The sequence below is a fragment of the Brachyhypopomus gauderio genome, chromosome 17 (genome assembly GCF_052324685.1).
Source record: "Brachyhypopomus gauderio isolate BG-103 chromosome 17, BGAUD_0.2, whole genome shotgun sequence".
NCBI lineage: Eukaryota > Metazoa > Chordata > Actinopteri > Gymnotiformes > Hypopomidae > Brachyhypopomus > Brachyhypopomus gauderio.
This window is the reverse complement of record NC_135227.1, coordinates 3,226,889-3,250,011: the sequence shown is the minus strand read 5'-3', so window position 1 is coordinate 3,250,011 and position 23,123 is coordinate 3,226,889. Positions and strand designations below refer to the sequence as shown.

General features: G+C 48.0%; 1 protein-coding gene across 7 annotated transcripts in view; it reads left to right on the top strand.

Annotated features, from left to right (window-relative positions):
- Positions 1-23,093, top strand: part of tiam2a (TIAM Rac1 associated GEF 2a) — a 67,430-nt gene extending 44,337 nt beyond the window's left edge. For all 7 annotated transcript variants that reach the window (XM_076978920.1, XM_076978924.1, XM_076978921.1 and 4 more), the window contains 17 exons: positions 331-435; positions 549-627; positions 867-956; positions 1,163-1,390; positions 3,763-3,851; positions 16,299-16,484; positions 16,861-16,929; positions 17,459-17,584; positions 17,997-18,105; positions 19,486-19,665; positions 19,948-20,066; positions 20,223-20,331; positions 20,681-20,739; positions 20,863-20,965; positions 21,070-21,151; positions 21,244-21,401; positions 21,509-23,093. In XM_076978920.1, coding sequence (XP_076835035.1) covers positions 331-435; positions 549-627; positions 867-956; positions 1,163-1,390; positions 3,763-3,851; positions 16,299-16,484; positions 16,861-16,929; positions 17,459-17,584; positions 17,997-18,105; positions 19,486-19,665; positions 19,948-20,066; positions 20,223-20,331; positions 20,681-20,739; positions 20,863-20,965; positions 21,070-21,151; positions 21,244-21,401; positions 21,509-22,149 — 2,532 coding nt within the window. In that variant the 3' untranslated portion in view covers positions 22,150-23,093. The remainder of the gene's footprint in view (positions 1-330; positions 436-548; positions 628-866; positions 957-1,162; positions 1,391-3,762; positions 3,852-16,298; positions 16,485-16,860; positions 16,930-17,458; positions 17,585-17,996; positions 18,106-19,485; positions 19,666-19,947; positions 20,067-20,222; positions 20,332-20,680; positions 20,740-20,862; positions 20,966-21,069; positions 21,152-21,243; positions 21,402-21,508) is intronic.
- The last annotated feature ends 30 nt before the right edge of the window (positions 23,094-23,123 follow it).

Below are 23,123 nucleotides of genomic sequence, written 5' to 3'. Positions count from 1 at the left end.
TTTTATCTGGTTCATTATTAGGGATGTGTTCTATACCTATATCTCGCCCATATTATTATCTATATATAGTACAATGTCTGTGTGTAACTGTTATTGCAATATTAAGAATTACAACACATCACAGGAGGTTGCAAAATGTAAAGGAACTTTAATCGATGTAACTTTGATGAAATGGCGCAGGTGTGAGTCACACACACACACACACACACACACACACACACACACAGCTGAGCGCAAAATGGAGAAAAGGTACAGACAATGCACACAGAGTAATGTAGTAATGTAGCTTGTTGTTTCGTCATGTCTTGACGATGATGTCGTGCCTCTCAGGTCAGGGACCTGGATCCCGCTCAGCACTGTCTGCAGCTCCGCCGATGTACCGATGACGGGACGGAGGTGCGCAGTCCCGCGGGCCACGAGCTCCTGCAGGACCTGGTACGCCCTTCCGAGCGCCAAACCTGTCAGAGCTACGTCTCTGCGTTTCGCCCCGAGCTAAATGTCCTTGGCGTGCCCGTGTGGGGCTAACAGTGTTGTGCCCTTTCCCCCAGCCATACGCTCAACTGGAGGTCAGACCCATGGACGTCTACACACTCCACATGACCCGGGCCGCCGACACGGGGGACTTCGGTAAGTGGCTGGCACTTTTACAGGGCACAGTGGTGTGTGTGTGTGTGTGTGTGTGTGTGTGTGTGTGTGTGTGTGTGTGTGTGTGTGTGTGTGTGTGTGTGTGTGTGTGTGTGTGTGTGTGTGTGTGTGTGTGTGTGTGTGTGTGTGTGTGTGTGTGTGTGTGTGTGTGTGTGTGTGTACAAACTGCTTTTCTCCTGCCAGGTTTACGCCCTCTCACATCTCACTCTCCTGCCTTTCAGGGTTTGCCGTCACAGGCCACGTGGACAGTTGTCAGAGCAGCCGTGTCTTCGTCAGCGAGGTTCTCCCCGATGGAGTTGCCTTCAGTGAAGGTGTTGCCATGTACACTGCGTTGCCATGAATACTGGAGAGAACACTACGGAAACTCCTGCTTATTCCGTTTTTATTTCCATAGAATAAAAAATTCTGCAGAGTTTTTGTGAGCTGTCTGCATGTGTCATTTGGTGTTCCCCAAGCTGTGTTTAAAGAAGCCGCAGGGCTGTTCTCACCAGCGCTGCTGCGTTGTCGTGGTTGTCAGGTCTGAAGGCGGGCGATGAGATCCTGGTCCTGAACGGCTGTGAGGTGTCCACGCTAGACCTGACTCACATTCAGACGCGCTTCGGACAGCAGACGCTACGTCTCACCGTGAGACGCCGTCCCCCCTCGCGCGGTCTGAGCGACCTGCCGCACGCCCAAGCTCACGGCAGCCAGCGCCCGCTACGGAAGGACGTCCTGTACACCCACCACAGGGCCAAGTCTGCCACAGGTAGCCAACGGTCCCGCACACGCCCACAGACCTGTTCACGCGTTCTCCCGCACACGCCCCCACAGACGCACTCGAGCATTATCCTGCAGATGTCTATTTTGCAAACGCTGTGTGTGCGTATGCGTGTGCACGTGTATGTGTGCACGTGTGTATGCATGTGCTTGTTTCTGTTTGCCTATTGGCTGTGTAGAATGAATTAAATGGTTATGTGGTTCAATAACCAAAGTACCGGCTTATTCAACAAATTATACAAGTTATGTAAAATGTGTAAAATTTCATCAGCATATGATGCTGTTCTTTTGAAGTCACACATGTCCACATTGCGGATGTCACACAGTTGACGTTTGACCACACCTCGCCACACACACTTCCTGTCGCGAGTCGCCTTCTTCCTCTTACTGGAATCATCTTTTCTCAATCGGCTATTCACATAAGAGCTGATGAGCAACAGTGCGTTTATAGCGTGGATGGTGTAAGGCCTGGGCCTGTATGCTCTAGGATTAAGGTATGTGTGGAAGAATCTTTGAGACACCTCTGGTAGGTGACAAATGTCCTGTGGTAACAAACCTACATAGCAGCCTGTTGTAAATATGTTTGGTCATTGGTTCATCTGCATGTTGAGATCCTGCCGGCAACTGTCGGTAATTTCAAGAACGCTGTTTATGTTTAATGACGTTTCTGATATTAATTGCATTTCAGTGACACCGTTTATATGTTAGTGATGTAGAGGACAAAGAGAGTTGCCTGTTAGTTGAGCATCTGACAAGGATACATCAAGATGTTCAAGATGAAAAAATGAACCACTTAATCGTCTTAATCAGTCTTTATTTTTAATGTGTAATCCACAATTTCCTGCAAGACTTTTGTCACATGACAATCAAGCTAGATGCAAAATAACATCCTAAAGAAACACTAGTTTATCTCTAGTATTTCTTCGTTTTCTTTCCCTCCCCATCACTGCTGGACTCCCAACAGCTTCTGCTGCTCAGCACGGCTTCAGGTGGGAAGCAAAATTGTCCCAGATTGCATTTGTAGGTTTACTCTGACATTTCTGAAATGGCTACAGTGTGCTGTGCGTAGAGTGTGAGAAGTGTTCCTGCTGGCAAGAGTAACACTCGGTTCACACCACTCACCAGTCGCAGCTCAGCTGGGAGCCGGACACGCGCGCAGCCACAGACGCTCGTGGCCGGGCCTGTGTCGCGCAGGCGCAGTTTATGTGTTTGGGTCAGACTGTGGCGGGCCTTAACACCTCCCCTGACCGGACGAGGACAAACGCGTACGTGCTGAGAAAGAGGTTCAGCCGTTAAAGTCGCGGTTCTGAATTGTCCTGCTGTCACACGGTCTTTGTCATAATGCCCATGAGCTTTATGAACAAGCTAAACTTTGATTAGCAAGTTGGGCGTTTCATGTTACACAGCGCTGTGAGCAGACGGCACGACTATCGGCGATTTTACGCTTTTAAGACCCGATTCATATTAATGGGTGGGCCTGGTTTAAAAACGGCCTTTACGTCACGCAGTATTTTAATCTTCCGTTCACTGAATGGCTTTAATTTAATATTTCCCTTAATTTCGTATATGCAGCAGTCTCCTTAAGCGTAGGTTTCTGCCTTAGTGAGCCATGAGCCAGTAGGTGCAGTTGCACGCCTGTGCCTGTAGGGGCGCTGAGTTCCCAGTACAGGACTGCTGTGCTGATGTGGCTAGTGATGGCAGATCACAAACCCCGACTACCTGACACTCCACTTAATGAAATCACTCATGCCGAGGCTCCTTATAATACACCTAACAACGTGTGGGATGTTCCACACTCTCAGAGGCATCTCCATGGGGAGATGTCTATTTATATACAGCTCAAGTCAAACCGGCGTTCTTTCTGTTCAGGTGCGCTGTGTTTGAGCGAGAGCGACTGTCGGAGAGCTTTGATTCTTTTGTAGAAAGTTAGAGGAGTACAGCAATGGGAGCTGAATTAAAAAAAGTCTTAATGCCTCATTTCACATAATATTCACGTCTGTAAACGTCTTGAGCTTAATAACGGTTGCAGTGAGGGTTCGGAGCTCCCCTCCATATTTATGCAAATTCACAATGCCTTAAGCAAACAAGTGTGTGAAATGTATGTAAATTCCTCCCAAACCTTCCTGCACTCGTGGTGAACGAGCGTAGGCATGACTAGGCATTACGCCTCGCCCCTCCCCCCGTCTGCAGCGCACGTGTGAGCCATCTTGAGACATACAGAGGGCTCTTAGTGGCTCGGACCCAGGACGGCATGTTAACACCCCCACCGCCACCCTCAACGCACACCAGCCCATCACCACGGGCGTGTCCAGCCATGCGGGTGTAAGCCAGTGACCCGTCTCCCTCCCTTTGTCTCTACAGATGTGTCCCGTTTGACGGAGGCCACGGCCCCAGCACTAGAGAATGACCTGCAGCGGTCTCAGAGTCATCAGGCAGCCCAGCACAGCAAGGTAAGGGTTAACCCAGCTCCACACCAGAACAGGGCCATCCTCACACACACACACACACACACACACACACACCCTAATGCGTGATGTGAACGCCGTCTCCATCACGCCGTCATGCATGTAACTAAATGTTCCGGAGTTATTTCGACTCTGGCCATGTGTGACATAACCGTTGATTACACATTTAGATAACTAGGCGAAGTTGATTTGAAAGGAGAAAAAAATGTCTAAAAGACTCGTGGTGTCCAGGCAGACACCCCCCCCCCCCTACATTAGCAGCATCTTTTTCCATTATGTTGAAAACAACTCACCGTGACGTTTGTGTTTCGATACACGGGGGGCATGTGGAGCTGCAGTGCGCAGCTCTGATCACCATCGTTAACTCGCTGACTGTGGTCTCTCCTCCACCTGCACACCACCTGCAGACGAGCGAGTGCCAGGATGGGGCGGGGCTGCTTCAGACACCTTCCCCCCCCACCCCCCACCTCTGTTACAGCACCCGGGCAGATATGGGCAATTCGCACCGGTGCTGGTCTTGCATGCTGGGATGAAATCCTCAACCCCGATGAAAAGCAGGCAGACTGCAGAGAACCAGACAGATCAGAAAGAGAGAGGGAGTGAGAAAGAGTGAGAGAGAAGGCTGAGCTCTGAAACAGAATTACAGGCAGAGTGTAGATGGGTTTTGTTTTCAGTGGAGCAACCTTGATGGGTCCTTTTGTACTTGCAAGGAAATGATAATAGCCCATAATCCTTTTCTGCTTTTTTTGGCATTTCACTCGCATTTTAGGCTGTGCAGTCGGTAACTGATGATTTTGAGAAGTGTTGGTTCTCTTTCTGAATCTTCCTACACTGGTGTTGATGGTTCAGAAGTACGACTGAGCAGTGTGGTGATTAAATGAAGGTGCTACTCTGAATTTCAGAGTCACCTCGCAGCGCACTTGACCCAGCAGGAGAGGCAGAAGGTAATCACACAATCAGTAAAACATCTTAATCAAGTACCGTCACTCTGGCTGTGGCACTACGTTACATTATTACAGCACAACACGCGGAAGCTACAGTTCACCTACAGTTCACCTACAGTCCCATGCAGACTAGTGATGTGTAGCTCCCCCAGAGAACCCATGTGTTGTGGTCAGTGCCGGGTGTGTAGGGGGGGTTGTGTTTGAAAAGAATACTGTTCCTATTTGCTCTTATAGATGCTATAATATCCTGTTTGCTATTATAGATTATCATTTTCCATTCAGACCTTTAGTCAAAGCTCTGTGGTGATGGTTAAATCTAGTAGTTCACCTCTAGTGTGTCTGTATCAGGTCTGTATCAGAGCGTTGCCTGTCTATGTGGGATCCTGAACCGGGTAGGTGGATTAGACAGAATTTAATCTATCTGCCCTCTCTGTTTGCCTGTTGGCAAGGACGGGTCCCTCCGTGTGGTAGCGAGTTACGGGCTGGACTACAGCAGGTCTCGCTTGTTCTAGCAGAGACATGGTGACGTGGGTCTTCAGGGCTTCTTCTCCACCTGCGATAAGACATGTTCTGATTATTATCTCCGCTATCGGTGTTTGTGTCTTGAAATGTTTGGGCCTCAGAGCAAAATTGCTGAAAAAAAACAAGGCAGCTGTGCTATGAGCGAAAGCAGATACTATAGGGTCCTGTAAGGGTTGTTGGTTACGATGCAGGTTGGAGATTTATTCCTACAGAGCAGCGCTCGAGCGTGTTAACACCAGTTCTGAGTGGTAACTACTGCAGTTTGGCAAAAAAAAGGCATCTGTTTGAGAGATGAATGTAAAACAGGGTCTTGTGCCGTCTTAACGGGTGTGCTGCGCCATCTTAACTGATGCTGCTGGTCACCTCCTAATATAGACTCCGTCTGGACCAGAGTGCAGTTCATATTTATCGAGTTAATGCGAGTGATCCAGTGTGCGAGCAGTAATCGTCTGTTACACCAGCATCCACCACCAAGCGCTGATTCCCAAGGTCATTAGTTTGTTCTCAGAATAAAGAAAGTTGAAAATCCGTTTAGGGGAGTTGGGGGATCCGCTTTGTGGCCCCATTTCTTTCGCCTGAAGCGTTGACAAAGGCATGGACCGTTTCATCCTTGCTTTCATCCTTTACTTTATGCTTGTTTATAATAAGACATAGACCATCTTCACCCTTAGTCCTTTACCCTTATGCTTGTTTATAATAAGACATAGACCACCTTTACCCTTAGTCCTTTACCCTTATGCTTGTTTATAATAAGACATAGACCATCTTCACCCTTAGTCCTTTACCCTTATGCTTGTTTATAATAAGACATAGACCATCTTCACCCTTAGTCCTTTACCCTTATGCTTGTTTATAATAAGACATAGACCATCTTCACCCTTAGTCCTTTACCCTTATGCTTGTTTATAATAAGACATAGACCATCTTCACCCTTAGTCCTTTACCCTTATGCTTGTTTATAATAAGACATAGACCATCTTCACCCTTAGTCCTTTACCCTTATGCTTGTTTATAATAAGACATAGACCATCTTCACCCTTAGTCCTTTACCCTTATGCTTGTTTATAATAAGACATAGACCATCTTCACCCTTAGTCCTTTACCCTTATGCTTGTTTATAATAAGACATAGACCACCTTCACCCTTAGTCCTTTACCCTTATGCTTGTTTATAATAAGACATAGACCACCTTCACCCTTAGTCCTTTACCCTTATGCTTGTTTATAATAAGACATAGACCATCTTCACCCTTAGTCCTTTACCCTTATGCTTGTTTATAATAAGACATAGACCACCTTCACCCTTAGTCCTTTACCCTTATGCTTGTTTATAATAAGACATAGACCATCTTCACCCTTAGTCCTTTACCCTTATGCTTGTTTATAATAAGACATAGACCACCTTCACCCTTAGTCCTTTACCCTTATGCTTGTTTATAATAAGACATAGACCACCTTCACCCTTAGTCCTTTACCCTTATGCTTGTTTATAATAAGACATAGACCATCTTCACCCTTAGTCCTTTACCCTTATGCTTGTTTATAATAAGACATAGACCATCTTCACCCTTAGTCCTTTACCCTTATGCTTGTTTATAATAAGACATAGACCATCTTCACCCTTAGTCCTTTACCCTTATGCTTGCGTGTCCCCAATCCACCATTCCTGACCCCATTTGCATCTGTGTGTTTAAGGAACTGTTACTGGGGTGATGAGGTAGCCTCATTTCAGTTTCACTTTTAATTGGAGTCAAATGTTCTCCAGTTTGAGTTTATCCTCCGTGTTCTACTTGTTGGAAGAAAGTAAAGATCTTTGCCTCTGTCCATACCTTAACCACTGGAGTCTCCCACGACACGTAGCTGTTGCGGTGGATAGACACACGTGCATTTGGTCAGCATCTCCAGAAATGGCACTTCACACTTTTACAGTTCTTCACGTCGTCAACTTTCTTTGGTCGTCTGAGACCCGGAAGACTCTGACCACTACAAGATGTCTCCATTTCTATCGCTCAATTTCTGCGCAGTAAAAATGGGTAGTTGAAGCTTCCTCCTCTCTGTTCCTGGGCCGTGAAGGTCAGGCACATCGTTCTAGCGTGTGCTCTCGAGAGCGCTGGAACAGACGTCCTTGTTCACACACAGCCCGAGCGTGAACGTTCCCATAATACTGAACGCAGATTAATTATGAGCACGAAAAATAAGTCCATTACATAAGTAAAACAGTTTAGGAATGTATACGCATCTGTACCACACTGCATTCTTCCGGATTCCATGTGACCAAAGCTGAGCAAGTGGCCACACGATGCCTAATCAAATCTTCATTTATAATGCAGGTGTATTTCAGCTGTGAGTTAAGGCACACAGCCAGGTATGTTCCAACAGCCGCTACTGGTTGTCAGAAAAGCCCTGAATTTTCAAAACTACAGCCATCAGTCTCCTAGCACCCCTTCACTGTAGACCTGTGGGGAAGGAATCCGCTAATCCGGTCAGTCAGCATACGGACTTTGAGCGGTTTAACAATAATCTGGGCTTGCCTGCTGGATCCGTCTCGTAGCTGGAGCCATGGTGCCGTCAGCCAGACGCAGGGTGGCGGGAGGTCTGTAGCGATCAGTGCCCCCGACCCGGAGGCTGAGCGGACCGAGCCCTACGCAGAGTCATCTCTCTAGGCATCTCTCTGGGCATCTCTCCGCTCCTGACCATGAATGTGTTGCACCGCCCGGTCCGAGTCAAGCTGGCCCCCCTTGCTGGAGGACACGGGCGGCTGCCCGAAGGTGTGGAAGGGATCAGTGCTCCTGGTAACCTACTTTATCTGATCTACCAGTATCTTCATGTGTGCGACTCATGTTTCCATGTCTGGTTGGTCTTCCTTCTGCTGAATATGAACATTTTGTGTGTGTTGGTGCAATTGTGAATTTATCCATCTGTCTCCTGACGGATGCGATTATGTCTCGTCCCTGCATGCTTTACTGGGTTTTCCCCATTCACTCCCATAGTCTTACCATTCACTCCCACAGTCTTACCGTTCACTCCCACAGTCTTACCGTTCACTCCCACAGTCTTACCGTTCACTCCCACAGTCTTACCGTTCACTCCCACAGTCTTACCGTTCACTCCCACAGTCTTACCGTTCACTCCCACAGTCTTACCGTTCACTCCCACAGTCTTACCGTTCACTCCCACAGTCTTACCGTTCACTCCCACAGTCTTACCGTTCACTCCCACAGTCTTACCGTTCACTCCCACAGTCTTACCGTTCACTCCCACAGTCTTACCGTTCACTCCCACAGTCTTACCGTTCACTCCCACAGTCTTACCGTTCACTCCCACAGTCTTACCGTTCACTCCCACAGTCTTACCGTTCACTCCCACAGTCTTACCGTTCACTCCCACAGTCTTACCATTCACTCCCACAGTCTTACCATTATGAAGTCTTTGCCTTGGGGACTGCCGAGCGGGCACCATTACCAAAACGTGTGCGTCAACTCCTCCGAGGGCCAGAAGAATAATATTGGCCGAAAAGCGAGCAGGAGCGCGTATAATAGGAGGCGCGGCCCCACGCTAGCGCGCTCCCGCGTTGATTTATGTGCTTGTGCCTTTTATTTATTGAGCTTTAAAAAGAGGGTGGCAGCGTGGTAAAGTAGCCCTCACCTCGGAGATGAATCATGACCCGTCTGAGGTTTACCACCGCTCGACGGGACACTTTCCACTGAGCAATGGTCACGATTCAGACCAGGGACGGCCCATATTTCACCTGGGCTGCTCTGTCAGGGTCTTTTACCCAGGTGTTTTAATGCACCCAGGGTCGTGCTTCACTAGGGGTTTATTTAGAAATTAGAATTCTGCTGTTAGCGGCCCAACGCTATGGTGTGTACGGTAATGGGAATGCTTATCGACACCCAAAACATGCTGACACAGTTCGTGTCTGCCATAAGTCTTTTTTTGGTTGTCTATGGTAAAAAAAAAAATCATTTGAGTTTTCCTTTGAGTAAATTGTTGGCTTTCAAAATAATCGCTTCTTGTTTGAATGTTTGAAATACTTAAGGCGTTTAGTTGAAGGCTAGTATGAAGAGGGTGAGGTGAGAGAGCTTAGCCCACTACTCGTGGAAAACTGCAACTACAGCTAATCCTCTTCTTATAAGATGTATACAAGCCGTAATCTCCTAACCCTCCACACCGCCTCCTACGACCTTATTAACAACACTGCCTGATTTTACTCTCTTACATGGTTAATAACTAATATATAATATTTAATAAATCACAATAGTGGTCCTGAGATCTACATAATTTATTAATATGCTGCTTGCAGCAGTGGAAATTGCCCCTGTTAAACTGAGGCAGATTTAAGTGCAGTGGTAATATCGCACAACCATCTTGCTTGTCTCATACTGTTTTGAAATGTACAAACTCCTCAGAGCCGTTGTCAGACCCTCCGCTGCTGTAGTGCACTCTGTGGCCAGAGTGTGTAGTGCACTCCTCCTGTGACCAGAGTGTGTAGTGCACTCCTCCTGTGGCCAGAGTGTGTAGGCAGATTCTGGGTGACTTGATGCCATGGACTGACTCTCCCCAGACCTGAATCCAGGGACGTTCTGTATCGGTGCATCCGACACCACCGGGTAGCGCCATAGACTGTCTAGGGTTTTCCTGAGAGGTCTGAGAGGACCCCCACCCCCCCAGGACACCATTCATCGTCTCATCAGACACACGGGGGGGTCGGCTGAGTCATGAACTTCAGCTTTTGAATCCAGCCCTTGGCATACTGATGATTCTGGTCTCCATTGACCGTTGTTGCATCATTCTGTTCTCAGTGAAGTGTACAGTTCATATCAGCTTTATATCACAGTTTATATAAAAGATTTTCAATTTTTTTCACTATGTGTGTGTGTGTACCGAGCATACTGATTCAGCAATAAATATGCTTCAGTGGCAAATGAAATCTCCACAAGCAGCACTTTGTAAATTATTCTTGGTTTATAACCTTTTTGAACTCTGCATGTGCAAATGCAGGACTTTCTACTGAGATGCACTGTCAGGCGTAGCGCACTGAATTGGTAAGGAATATGTCCACATGTAGCTGAATGTTCTGGGGGGGGGCACATGCACACCCAGTGTTCCGCTGCACCTGCCAAGACGAGTTGGGAGACCCACGTTTGGAATAAACAAAGCCCGTCTCACATGCCTAATGGCCTCCAAGCAGGTCCTGTTTGACACCCCTGTCAGACACCCCCTAACCCCCTAACGGGTGGCAAATCCCCTTTGTTTGGTGGGCGGTGTGAGACCAGCCTGCAGATTTGAGCTTCTTCACGGTGTGTGTAGGGCTTCAAACGGTGGAATCAGCTGGAGTCTTGTGCCCGGTTCACACCTTCTGTGTACACGGACGTGATGCGCGTCACGCCGGGGCCACTTTTAAGGGCCGAGAATGAAGGTGCTAGTCTGATCAAGAACCCAGACGAATCTCGTTCACTGGCCAATCTCAGTCTCTCAGCAAGCAAGAAAATGACATCAGTCCCAAGATGGTCGTCTTGGAAGCACTGAAAATGAATCTCCTTGTCAATGTTGTGGTGATCATGCTAAATTCACCTTGCTGCTACATGCTACAGTCTTCTCCATCTGTCATCCTGTCTCAGCAAAAGTTCCTCTTAATTGATGAACCGGCTCCATGATGTTTGACTGTGCAATCAGTGTGCGTTTATACTGGGGTCGGTTTCATTCCTCAATTACTGTGTGGGAGAAACGGCTTTGTCCTGCGGTGCAACCCCAGCTCAAAGTGTTTGGTTGCCATGGATGGTGGCACAAGAGGTGTGAACATCGAGCAGCGCTGATGATCCGGAGTGAAGGTGCACGTGCAGTGGTGATCCCACGTCCACCGGTGCGGACCAGGCCACTGATGGAGAGCCAGACTGGTTATTAATGTGAGAGCCAGATTATTGTGATTTGGGAAATCCCCGACTACTGCCAGGCTGTCAGTGAAGCAACCACAGAAGCTTCTGTACGCTGCCGTGAGCTTGGACAGCTTGGGTCCTGTCAAGCGGCCCTTGGTGGTAGGTGTGATCGTTGGCTTTCTCCGACATTCCGAGGAGAATGGAACAGGGGGAAGGAAGTTGATCTTGGGTTGTCCAAAAACCCGAACCAGCGAGGACCAACAAGTGACCCTGGGAGCCTGGAGCATCCAGCACACTCCGCTGTGCTGGTGAGTGGGCTTTTGGGGCAGGTGGCACTGGGCCAGTGGTATAGAACAACACTGAGTGACTCGTCACATCTATTTACAGTTCTGGTTTACTCAGGGTTTTTTATGACTGTGTGATGTGATGGCTGAGAGAGCCCAAGCGTGTAGATACACAGAGAGACGAGTCGGAGATGTTGCATTCATATTAAAAAGAAGAAAAGCAGGACAATGGCCGTCAGCTCTGCACGACAGTGTTGTGTGTTCGTCCCCTCCGCCTCCACACGTTCTAATTTTCAGCTCTTAATTGGTTATCTGGGTCACCCGCTACGCAAACACGGCCATTTTATTGCGTTTCTGTTTCTCGGGGGTGTGTTGCAGAGCCTTAGATTAGAGGACACTGCTGTGTCTGCCCTGCTGGTCAGGTCTTCACGGGCAGCTTGCTAGAACATCCAGAATCGCAGGGGAAGAAGTGCTTTGTGGTGTTGAGGTGCTTCTCGGCCTAGCTGTAGCCTTCTAGCAGTACAAGGTTTAATGGTGATGCTGCAATGGTCTTCACCCCTTTGGTGACTAGCAAAATGTAGATTGTGCCTGGCTGGTCAACCAAGCAAGGGGTCCTGTTCGATTAATATGTCAGCATGGTACGGCTCGGGCCACTCTTGTTCTAGCTGTAGCTCTGTGTGTGTGTGTGTGTGTGTGTGTGTGTGTGTGTGTGTGTGTGTGTGTGTGTGTGTGTGTGTGTGTGTGTGTGTGTGTGTGTGTGTGTGTGTGTTAGAGCATGAGAGAGAGAGAGAGAGGGCATTTTACAGACAATAGTGCCATGCAACCACAAAGCTGTCTAGTAACAGTTGTCTAGTAACAGTTGGAATCTCAGCATCTCGGAGAACAGGTCAACGTGGCGCACGAGAGCAGGTGTGGTGTAGTGATATTAACCTCATCAGCCAACACTGCCCTTAGTTTGCATACCTGTACTAGGTAATGGGTCTGTCATGTGTAATGCATATTACAGTCCTCTATGAATTTCTTTGAAATACACTGTGGTAATGGTAATAACATTTTATAGTAGCATGCTGCTACCGTGTTGCTACCGTGTTGCTACCATGCTATATGTGTGTACCACATGAGGCATTTTCACGTGCACTTTTTTCTTTTAAGTGGCTTAAAAACAAAAAGTAAGGACTTGCAAGTTTTTACTTGGGTTAGTTTCTCTGAAGATGTTTTTCATCATATTTTTTTTGCAGCTCATGCATACAATATTTATGTTGTTTATCTGACCTGTCAAGAATACGCAGTAAACATTAAATCTGTGTAGTTCGCGATGTTTGATATTTCACTATAGTGAAGCCTAGAACTTTGTGAGGGCTTCTAATCTCTCTTTAATTAATGAGCACACAGGGTTCTTGGCGCTCCAGTGTTGATGTGGGTGGTCCTGTCTTCACTCTGGGTCTCTGCCCACACTGCGTGCAGCTTCCAATCCAGAGCGCTTTGCTCTCTCTGGTTCTCTCTCTCTCTCTCTCTCTCTCTCTCTCTCACTCTCTCTCTCTCTCTCTCTCTCTCTCTCTCTCTCTCACACTCTCTCTCTCTCTCACACACACTCTCTCTCTCTCTCTCACTCTCTCTCTCTCACACACTCTCTCTCTCCCTCTCTCTCTCTCTCTCTCTCACACACTCTCTCTCTCCCCTCTCTCTCCTCTCTCTCTCTCTCTCTCTCTCTCTCTCTCTCGCTCTCTCCCCCTCAGTCTCTTGAGTAACCATGCCGTAATTAGTCAACAGTTCACCCAAAGCGAGCAGCTGGCTCCATCCTCCTTCTCTCTTCTCTCACAGCTAAGCCACTGACTCATACAGGGATATCTCCCACACTGCCCACCCCCATGCTCACCCACTCATCCCTGCTTACGCACACACACGCGTGTGACACACACACACACACGCACACACACATTCGGCTTCTTGATTCTTTGCTCACTGCAGCCTAAGGAGTTTGGCATCGGTGGCTCAGAACCTCTGGGTGGCTCTGACTGTCCTGGGTTGCTTAAGCTTTAAGATTCACTCTCATTTTCTCTGCTCTCCAAGTGCCAGATACAGGATCTGAGCAGCAGAAGCTGTCAGCATTTCTACGAGTACCCATATTCAAACTCGCGTTGTTCTCACGTTGTTGTCATGCAGACTCTCACGTGTCTTTTGAGGCCGCCGTTCTGCTGTGCTAAACCGACCCAGTTGTGAACATCAACGGTGCCTGTAGTCAATACTTTTACTATTTCAGGGATTGGTTTGTAAAGAGTGCAAGGAAAGTCTGTTCCTGACAGCTGTCATGTTAAACCTTGCTGCTTTGTAATGTCAGATGAATTAAACAAGTGACAATAAATTGTACACATGGACTGTAGAATAAACTATTAGAAACTAAGTTAACTATTATTAAGTTATTTTAAACTAAATTATTTTAAAACACAATTTTAAACTACGTAATTATCGAGCCATGGTATGAAGCTTGCGTGGACTCGACCTCACGTACCACTGAAGTCATGATTGGTTGGGGCTGTGCGCGTTGCTGGTGTGGTTCTCAGTGGTCAGCTCAGTCTGTTCCTCTGTATCTCTCCCTCCATTTTGGCTCTGTGGTTCTCAGTGGTCAGCTCAGCCTGTTCCTCTGTATCTCTCCCTCCATTTTGGCTCTGTGGTTCTCAGTGGTCAGCTCAGCCTGTTCCTCTGTATCTCTCCCTCCATTTTGGCTCTGTGGTTCTCAGTGGTCAGCTCAGTCTGTTCCTCTGTATCTCTCCCTCCATTTTGGCTCTGTGGTTCTCAGTGGTCAGCTCAGTCTGTTCCTCTCTATCTCTCCTTCCATTTTGGCTCTGTGGTTCTCAGTGGTCAGCTCAGCCTGTTCCTCTCTATCTCTCCTTCCATTTTGGCTCTGTGGTTCTCAGTGGTCAGCTCAGCCTGTTCCTCTCTATCTCTCCTTCCATTTTGGCTCTGTGGTTCTCAGTGGTCAGCTCAGTCTGTTCCTCTCTATCTCTCCTTCCATTTTGGCTCTGTGGTTCTCAGTGGTCAGCTCAGCCTGTTCCTCTGTATCTCTCCCTCCATTTTGGCTCTGTGGTTCTCAGTGGTCAGCTCAGCCTGTTCCTCTGTATCTCTCCCTCCATTTTGGCTCTGTGGTTCTCAGTGGTCAGCTCAGCCTGTTCCTCTGTATCTCTCCCTCCATTTTGGCTCTGTGGTTCTCAGTGGTCAGCTCAGCCTGTTCCTCTCTATCTCTCCCTCCATTTTGGCTCCGCACATTCTCCCATGTTTTGTACATGATGTACGAAGATTCTCTGCAAATGAATAATTTTGTCCAGTATATGAAATATTAATGTTTTCTCCAGTTTTTGGACATTTGGTGAGCTTATTCATTAGTGTGTCCATTTTTTCATTTGGCTTGAAATATTTTATGGCCAAAATTAAAACACTGGGACCAACTCTTTTGCCGTACAAGTATAAAAGTCAGCTATCTTATCTAGCTATCACATTGGGTGTCCTGAAGTGACTTAGTTTAAGTTAATGTGCTGAACATTTTTACCCTCTAGTTTTTATTCTGAACCCTTGGATCCAGAGGTAATCTCACCACAAGACAGAAGAAAGTGTCACGGTGACAGGGTCACGGCGACAGGGTCACGGCAACAGTGATAGCACCCCATGCAGGCTCCTTCTCTGGAGTTGCAGCTAGCCAAGCAGAGCCCTCCAGTGACCAGGGTACCCGCGGGTCCTTAAAAAGTCTTAAAATGTCTTAAATTTAGTTTTCCATATTCAAGGCCTAAAAATGTCTTAAAATGTCTGGAATTTTATGAGGGGAGGCATTAAATTATTATAAGTGTGTGTTGTTCAGTTGTTCTGGCGCGATGTGAACTTTGCCGAATCTAGCGCTAATGCAGAAAATAACCGCTCCAGGGTCCTAGTGCTAGATTCCTAGCTTTGGAGTATACGGCCTCAACAACGTCAACAATTTTCGTTCGCCAAGCCCCCCCCCGGTCAACAATTCTCGGTCGCCACACCCCCCCCCCCCCCCCCCCCCCCCGTCAATGATGTGGAACACACCTGCATCCCCAGTAATAGTATTATTTTTTCTTGTGAGAGGTATTAAAAAGGTCTTAAAAGTCATTGAATTTGAGATTTTAAAATGTGCAGATACCCTGGTGACGTACATGCAGGGAGTGACGTACATGCAGGGAGTGACACCCCGTCACGAGTGTTATGGTCGTGCTCCCCCCCCCCCCCCCCCATCTGCCAAATTTGGCCCGCAGAAAAATATAGTTGATTAGCCCTGGCGTATATGTAGGGAGTGATGCTGCTGTGTTTGTGGGTCGCCTCTTTGCCAAACCTTTCCCAGTATTTGACTATGCAAACTCGGGGATAATAAGCTGAACGCTCTTGTGAGCATTTACTGCCATTTACATTTAATGAAGATGAAAGTGATGAGGACACATTTGGCAGCACTATACAGACATGTAAGTGCACGAAGCAGAATTCCATTAAAAACGGAACAAAAACAAACTAGCTACATAGCGTTTTTTTTGTTTTTTTACATTTGATGTTTACCGATACGAGAAGAGAAAGGAGACGTGGGGTTTAGATGTGGGGTTTTCACAAGACTTTCTACACACTCACTTCCTGGTTTTGAATTTAAATTCTTAGTAAGACACTTTTATTCATACTGGTCAGTGAGTGTGTGCTGCATCATCTGGCTTGCCTAATCTAATGGTTCGAATATCTTCCGCACCGTTTGCCTGTGAGCAAGTCCCTGCCGCACACACGTGTGCTGAGTCGGTTCTTTCTCGTGTCCCAGAGTGTGGAGGCGGTGTGCACACTGTACCGCTCCTCCCAGGATCCAGCGGGACTGATGGAGAATCGTAAGGGTGGAGCGGAGATGGAGGCCGGCCTGCTGAGGCCCTGCCCACGTCACATGACCGCCACGGAGCACCTGCGCAAGGTCATCCAGGAGTTGGTGGACACCGAGAAGTCCTACGTCAAGGTAACGAGCGTCCATGAACCCGGCGGCCCACTGTTAGCATGGCTACATGAGCAGATGGGTTAAGATTGAAAAAAATCAGTCAGGGTAAAAGAAATGCAAATGGGCGGGGCTAAGCCCACTTTGGGGGTTGGGGGGGGGGGCTTGCTACCACTCAACCTCACAGCTACGGCAGCCCGTGTGGAAGACGAGAGAGATGCTGAATCAAGTGAATGTTTCTGTTCTGTATGTTTCAAATAGACAGAAGGAGAAAAACTGTGGTTTTTGGTTAGAGGATTACCTATGTGCTAGCCTCATTACAGCCAGGGGCTACAACTACAATCTTGGTGAGTGGAATTACCCACGTACAGGTGCCTGACTGTTTATCCTTCTCCATCAGGACCTGAGCTGCCTGTTTGAGATCTACCTAAAGCCTCTGCAGAAGGAGACGTTTCTTACGCTGGATGAGGTAAGCCCACACACTAACGTTACCTCTAACGGAGCTGAGAGCAGGTTACAAAATGGGAATTCAAAGTCCTTAATCTTCCTCCTTTACGTCCTCCCAGGGAAGCCCTCGTGTGTCACTTCAGCTAATGACTAGCATGTTAGCCTCCGTGGTCTCTGCGCTGAGCTAGCTCTGACCCTGATAATAATCAATAGAGAGAGAGGAGTGGGCCTTATTAAAGCACCATTAACACAGCGAAGGGTGTCCTTGCACAGAGAGCACAAGCTCAGGAAACAAGTTGCTTAATACTGATGCTTTTGATAATGGTGACGCTCTCGCAAGCATTAAGTGCAGCTCTTTAAATTTAAAGAGTCACTGTTCTAGATGAATCCATTTCGTTTACATTTCCATTCACGCGCTTTTAAAATTCAATCCAGAGGTTCTGGTTAGGAGTCCTCTGAGGTTTAATGGGGATGTGTGCGTGTGTGAGTGAATAAAGCCTAATTGTATTGGAATGACTGGAATGACGAGATTGGTTGGTGTCCAATTTCAGATGGAGAGTTTATTTGGTAGCCTTCCGGAGATGTTGGATTTCCAGAAGGTTTTCCTGCAAACCTTGGAAGAGGGAATCGCTTCCTCACCAGACTTTAGCACCCTGGAGACCCCCTTACAGTTCAAGGCAAGAGACACCGCAAACACACAAGCACCCAACTGTTCATACAACATTAGTACACGTTTAAAAGTCTTGCATGAATTTCAGCATAACAATTAGCAAGAATAATGAGTGGCAGCAGTGAAGTTCAGTATTAGTGTAAGAATAAAGCGCAGTGTGATGTTTTAGTGGGTTAGGGCTGCTTGTGGGCTGTCAGTAGTGTTGTCGGTAGTGGGGGAGATCACGGAGGTTAGGACGGGAGAGGGATCTCCATACAGCTGCTCCCCGTCGCACACAGCATGGCTCAGCGCTCTGGATGATCACAACATCTCTCACTGTGGTTGGAATGGCTGAACAATGGCCTGTTTTATTTTTAACATCCTCTCTGAACCTAATGATTCAGCGCTTGTGATATAACTCTCTCTCTCTCTCATTTTAGAAGCTGCTTTTTTCACTGGGTGGATCGTTTCTCTACTATGCCGATCACTTCAAACTCTACAGTGGCTTCTGTGCAAACCATATCAAGGTCCAGAAGGTTCTGGAACGAGGTAGCGCACACCACACTCCCCCACACAGTGATGTTCACTGCAGTCATATTTTATGTGTGTGAGGGAGCAAAACAGAATATCGCTGTGCCTTAAAAACAATTAATCTTGGTTAAGGCCACAAAATATGTGCGGATATGCTGGCACAGCTCCAGCTGAATGCTGCTGTGGGCTGTTGAGTGTGTTTGTGTGCGTTATTGAATGTATTTACATGTGACTATGACAACATTAGTAGCTGTCAGATGCGTACGAGGGGATTATACATGCGTGTTGACGTGCGATCATGCCCAAAAAACTGAGCAGGTCCACGAATTTTAATACAAGGTCAAAATGGGGGGTTTTTAGCCTCCCAGAGGAATGCCTGCACTATAATAAGCACAGAATCATTAAAAGCTTACAGTACAGTAATTTTGAGAGTTTTTGAGTGTGTCTGAATATAAATGCTGAACTTGATTTATACTTGCAACGTTGGCCTGGTTTTGCGTACTGGGCAAACTGCCCAGTGCAGAATGAATGAGAGTCGTCTCGCTGGCTAATATGGAGGGAGGGGTGAACCCCAGTGGCTCTTTAATGTGTCCCGTTACAAGATCAGAGCAACAGTCCTTGGAGATGCAGAAATGACACTTTAATGGGCCCGGAGCAGACCTGCTGGCCAGCAGAGCTCTGGCGTTAGAGGAACGCCTTAGGGTGGGGCTGTGGTCCTCCTCATGCAGTTAACTCAGGCAGCGAGTGTGTGGGTGACTGCTGTCAGCAGTCTTCATAATTACACATTCTCACATACTGCATCTGTTGTGCCAAGAGTCCTGCTCATGCAGCAATAGTGTGTGTGTGTGTGTGTGTGTGTGTGTGTGTGTGTGTGTGTGTGTGTGTGTGTGTGTGTGTGTACTTGTTAATTGCCTGCCAATTACTATCTGAAGTGTCGGTGCGGTTGTGGTGTGGAGTGCCTGAATAATTGCGCTAACGTCTCGTCCTGAATCGCATGCGTACACTACCAGTATCTCCCCCACGCCAGAGAGGAGGTGCCACGCGTGTCCTCCGCCACGAGCCCTCTGATGGTCCTTCACCACGGCGACGCCACCGTCCTGTCCACAGCTGCGGCAGAGACGGGGCCAGGTCCCTGCGGGACGGGCCTCCTGCACGCTGCTCTGTGGCAGCTACAGCACTGCAATTTTGCTGCAGTGATCATAAAGGCGGGGGTGGGTGGGTGGAGGGGTGGGTGGGTGGCTGGAGGAGCCTGTGCTGCCTCCTTGTGGATGTGCAATGCGGCATGGGCGGTGGACAGTGCCTGAGGCCGTGTGTGTGTGTGTGTGTGTGTGTGTGTGGCTGTAGCGCAGTCCCCTGGGGTCATATATATAATATATATTAATATATATGTTCACACAGCTAAAACGGACCGAGCCTTTAAGGAGTTTCTCGACGCGAGGAATCTAACCAAGCAGCACTCGTCCACGCTGGAGTCCTATCTGATCAAACCAGTGCAGAGAGTGCTGAAATACCCCCTACTGCTGCGGGAGCTGGTGTCCCTGACCGACACAGACAGCGAGGAGCACTATCACCTCACAGGTATACACACGTGCGCACGGCAGACATTCTCTCTCACACACACTCGTGCACACACACTGCAGCATTGCTGAAAATGTTCTCCAAAACTCTCTTTTTATGTTTATATTTTGCTCATGGGATTCAGTACGGTGATCCCGTATATGAATTTTGAAACATTGCTGCTGAAATCTCATTATTTTAAGGTAGAATTATGTACTTGCCCGGTGTCTGTTCAGTCATCTCAGCTCTTTGTATTAAATGATGATCTTAAATTGACAGAATGGTGATTCATTCTTGTTACAGAGGCCTTGAAAGCAATGGAAAAAGTCGCCAGTCACATAAACGAGATGCAGAAGATATACGACGATTATGGCACGGTGTTTGACCAGGTGGTATCCGAACAAAGTGGCCCAGAAAGAGAGGTATTACCCCCCAGCACACGCCTGGTCTTCTGACACCTCCCACATGTCTTATGTCACATGTCCAACAAGTCCTGGGTAGCATTTTCCTATAGAAGCACGACATAAAAAAACAAAAACAAGACAAAAACGTTCCACATCTGTCTTCCTGTCTCTTAGGTCACAGAGATTTCCATGGGCGAGTTTCTCATGCATTCCTCTGTGATGTGGCTCAACCCCTCCCCCGCTCTGGGCCGTCTGAAGAAGGAGCCCGAGCTCACTGTGTTTGGTCAGTGTACAAGCTCTCACGCTTCTTCTCTTAAAGGTCACGGGAGAACCGCCCTGAGCGGTTATCGCCTGACGGTGCACCGTGACCCTCTGCATGATGGCGCCCCGTTGCAACTAGCGCCCCGTAGTTACACTGTTGACTCCAGGAGTCATTACAGGAACCCTGAATAGGTCCTAGCTGCTATATGAAAATGTGAAGCATTTGTCATGTGTGTCAGAAGTGTCCTTCCGGAACTAAAGATCCCGCCGTGTCCCCTGCACATTCCTGAATCCGCACACACACACACACACACACACACACTCCTCCTCCTCCCCAAGCTCATAGCACATCATCTTTCTTGTCTCATCAGTCTTTAAGAAGGCGGTGATACTGGTCTACAGAGAAAACAACAAACTCAAAAAGAAAATGGTGAGTGCCCATAACTCACACTCAACCCACCTGTGCAATGGGTATAAGAAGCAAAGTAATCATACTTTTTTCTCATGTTCATTCGTTTGCGTGTGTGTGTGTGTGTGTGTGTGTGTGTATCAGAATGTTCCACGCTCATCCCATTCTCAGGGAGATCAGGACCCCTTTAAGTTTCGCTGGCTGATCCCCCTGTCAGCTCTGCAGGTCAGACTGGCCAGCACGGCGGGTAAGAGTCTCTCTTCCTTCGAGTCGCCACCAGACACCCCGCACAGATAGCCAGGCCGGGCGGGTTCACTGAGACTAATGCCCCCCGTTTCATTCCGAACACAGAAACCAACTGTATTTGGGAGCTGATCCACACCAAGTCTGAAGTAGAAGGCAGACCAGAGATGGTGTTCCATCTGTGCAGCAGGTGGGCCACCATTTGACCTTTCTTAGATAAAAGTTCGTTTATACCTGATATGAGGGGGAAAAAAACGAACAATAATTCACACTCTCGTTCAGCAAGCCGGAGTGCAAAGTCAACATCGTCAAGGTGATCCGCTCACTTCTGCGGGAGACGGCCCGGCGGGGCATGCGCGGAGCTGATCGTCCCGCTGAGAAGTCCAGCAGAGACCGTTTGACCCCTGTGAGGAACGTCCTTCCGTCCTCAGCCCGGCTCGGTTAGTCCCCCCCCCCGAACCCCCCGCAGGGCCTGGCCTGACGTAATAGCAGGACCAGATGGTTGCGGTTTCACTCCACGAGCCCATGCATGCGTGTGTTGTTGCAGGTTCCTCGCGAGCTTCCTGGCTTTGCAACAAGACCACAGATGTCCAGTCCTTGGCCAAAGGCGGCCTACTGAAGCCCCCCCCACTCGACTGGGACTCGGCCAGCGAGAGTAGCGGTGCGCCTAGCGGCGGAGCCCCTCCCCCTGACCCGCCCTCCAACACGCCCACCGGCCGCGCCCACCCCGACCTCAGACGGAGCAGCGCGAAAGAATCCGACATCCTCAGCGACGACGACGACGACGGCGGCTTCAGCGAGCGGCCGGGCCGGCGCGAGACCGCCCCCGATGCGATGGAAGCCCGGTTCCGTCAGCTCCGCGTGGCCGGAGAGTCGTCGCAAGAAATGGCGGCCCGCTCGGAGTCCGAGGACGGCGACCAGCAGCCTCCGCTCCGTCGGGCTCACTTCTGCCCCGTGCGACGGAAAGCCAGCGGGGGTGGCGGCAGTTTACGGCGCCGCCAGGGGGCGCTGGTGAGCATGCGTCAACACAGCCGTTCTCTGGACAGCCAGTCGGACTCGGTTGTGGTTGGCGTGGATCTCAGTGCATTGGTAGAGAGGGAGTTCAGCGTGCAGAGTCCGACCTCGACCGTGAACCAGAACTGCTTTTTTGACACTGCCACCAAGGGGCCGGAGAGTGGGGCCACGTAGCAGCCCGCTTTCAATCTACTGTCTGACCCAAGATGACCTCTGACCTTTCTGTGAGCAAACACTGCAGTCCTGTGAGGACTGATCTGTGTTTGAAGACAACAAAGAAAGAGTGGAATACACACTGAACGCCTGGTCACCGCGATGCTTTAATATACTCAAAACAGTCCCTCAGATCAAAGTCAGATCAATTAAAATCTGTATTTATCTGTCTATTTTTTGTAGGGCCAAGATGCCTTTATTAAAGGTAATTAAAAAATCTGTTTTACTTCATTTAGTAGTCCCTTGGGTGTGGTAGTCATTTTTAGGCATTTACATTTTTAAGGAATTCATGTGACTTTCCTCTTCATTTGAACCTTTTACACTTGTGCAGTCAGTGAGTGAGCTTACCCACACACACACACACACACACACACACACACACACACACGTCTCCAAGTGTAAGAGAAGCAGAAGTTTCTGAAAGAGCTACAAGAATAACCGTCCCTCTCAACTCTGCCTTGCTGTGGTTGGCAAACTGCATACCCGTTTTTTTTGCCTTTTTAGCTTTTAACATGAGTTTTTTAAAGCATTTTATTTATTGACAGGTTTATATCTTTTTAATAGGAAACCAAAACAGATTAACATTTGAATCATGACCACAGAAGTTGGGTGGCTAAAATGGACGTGGATCATCATGTGATTGGTCTGGTCTTAATAAAGATGGCTGCCAAAATGTTTTGCAACCAATGTACAAAGTAGTCGAGCTGTCAGGAACTGTCAGTAGCGTTTAACTCAAATGTGCCAATGCTGAGTACTTAAGACAGTTCATTTTTTTTAAATGTCCAAATATGTATAGTATTTTTTCCATGATTAACTATTTATCTTAATTTTAAATGTTGTATATTCATTTGACATTTGTAGGATTTAAAAAGTGCTGTAAATGTAATAAACTGTGTGAGAAAGCAGCAGTGTTGCAAACATTTTTTTGAACACCT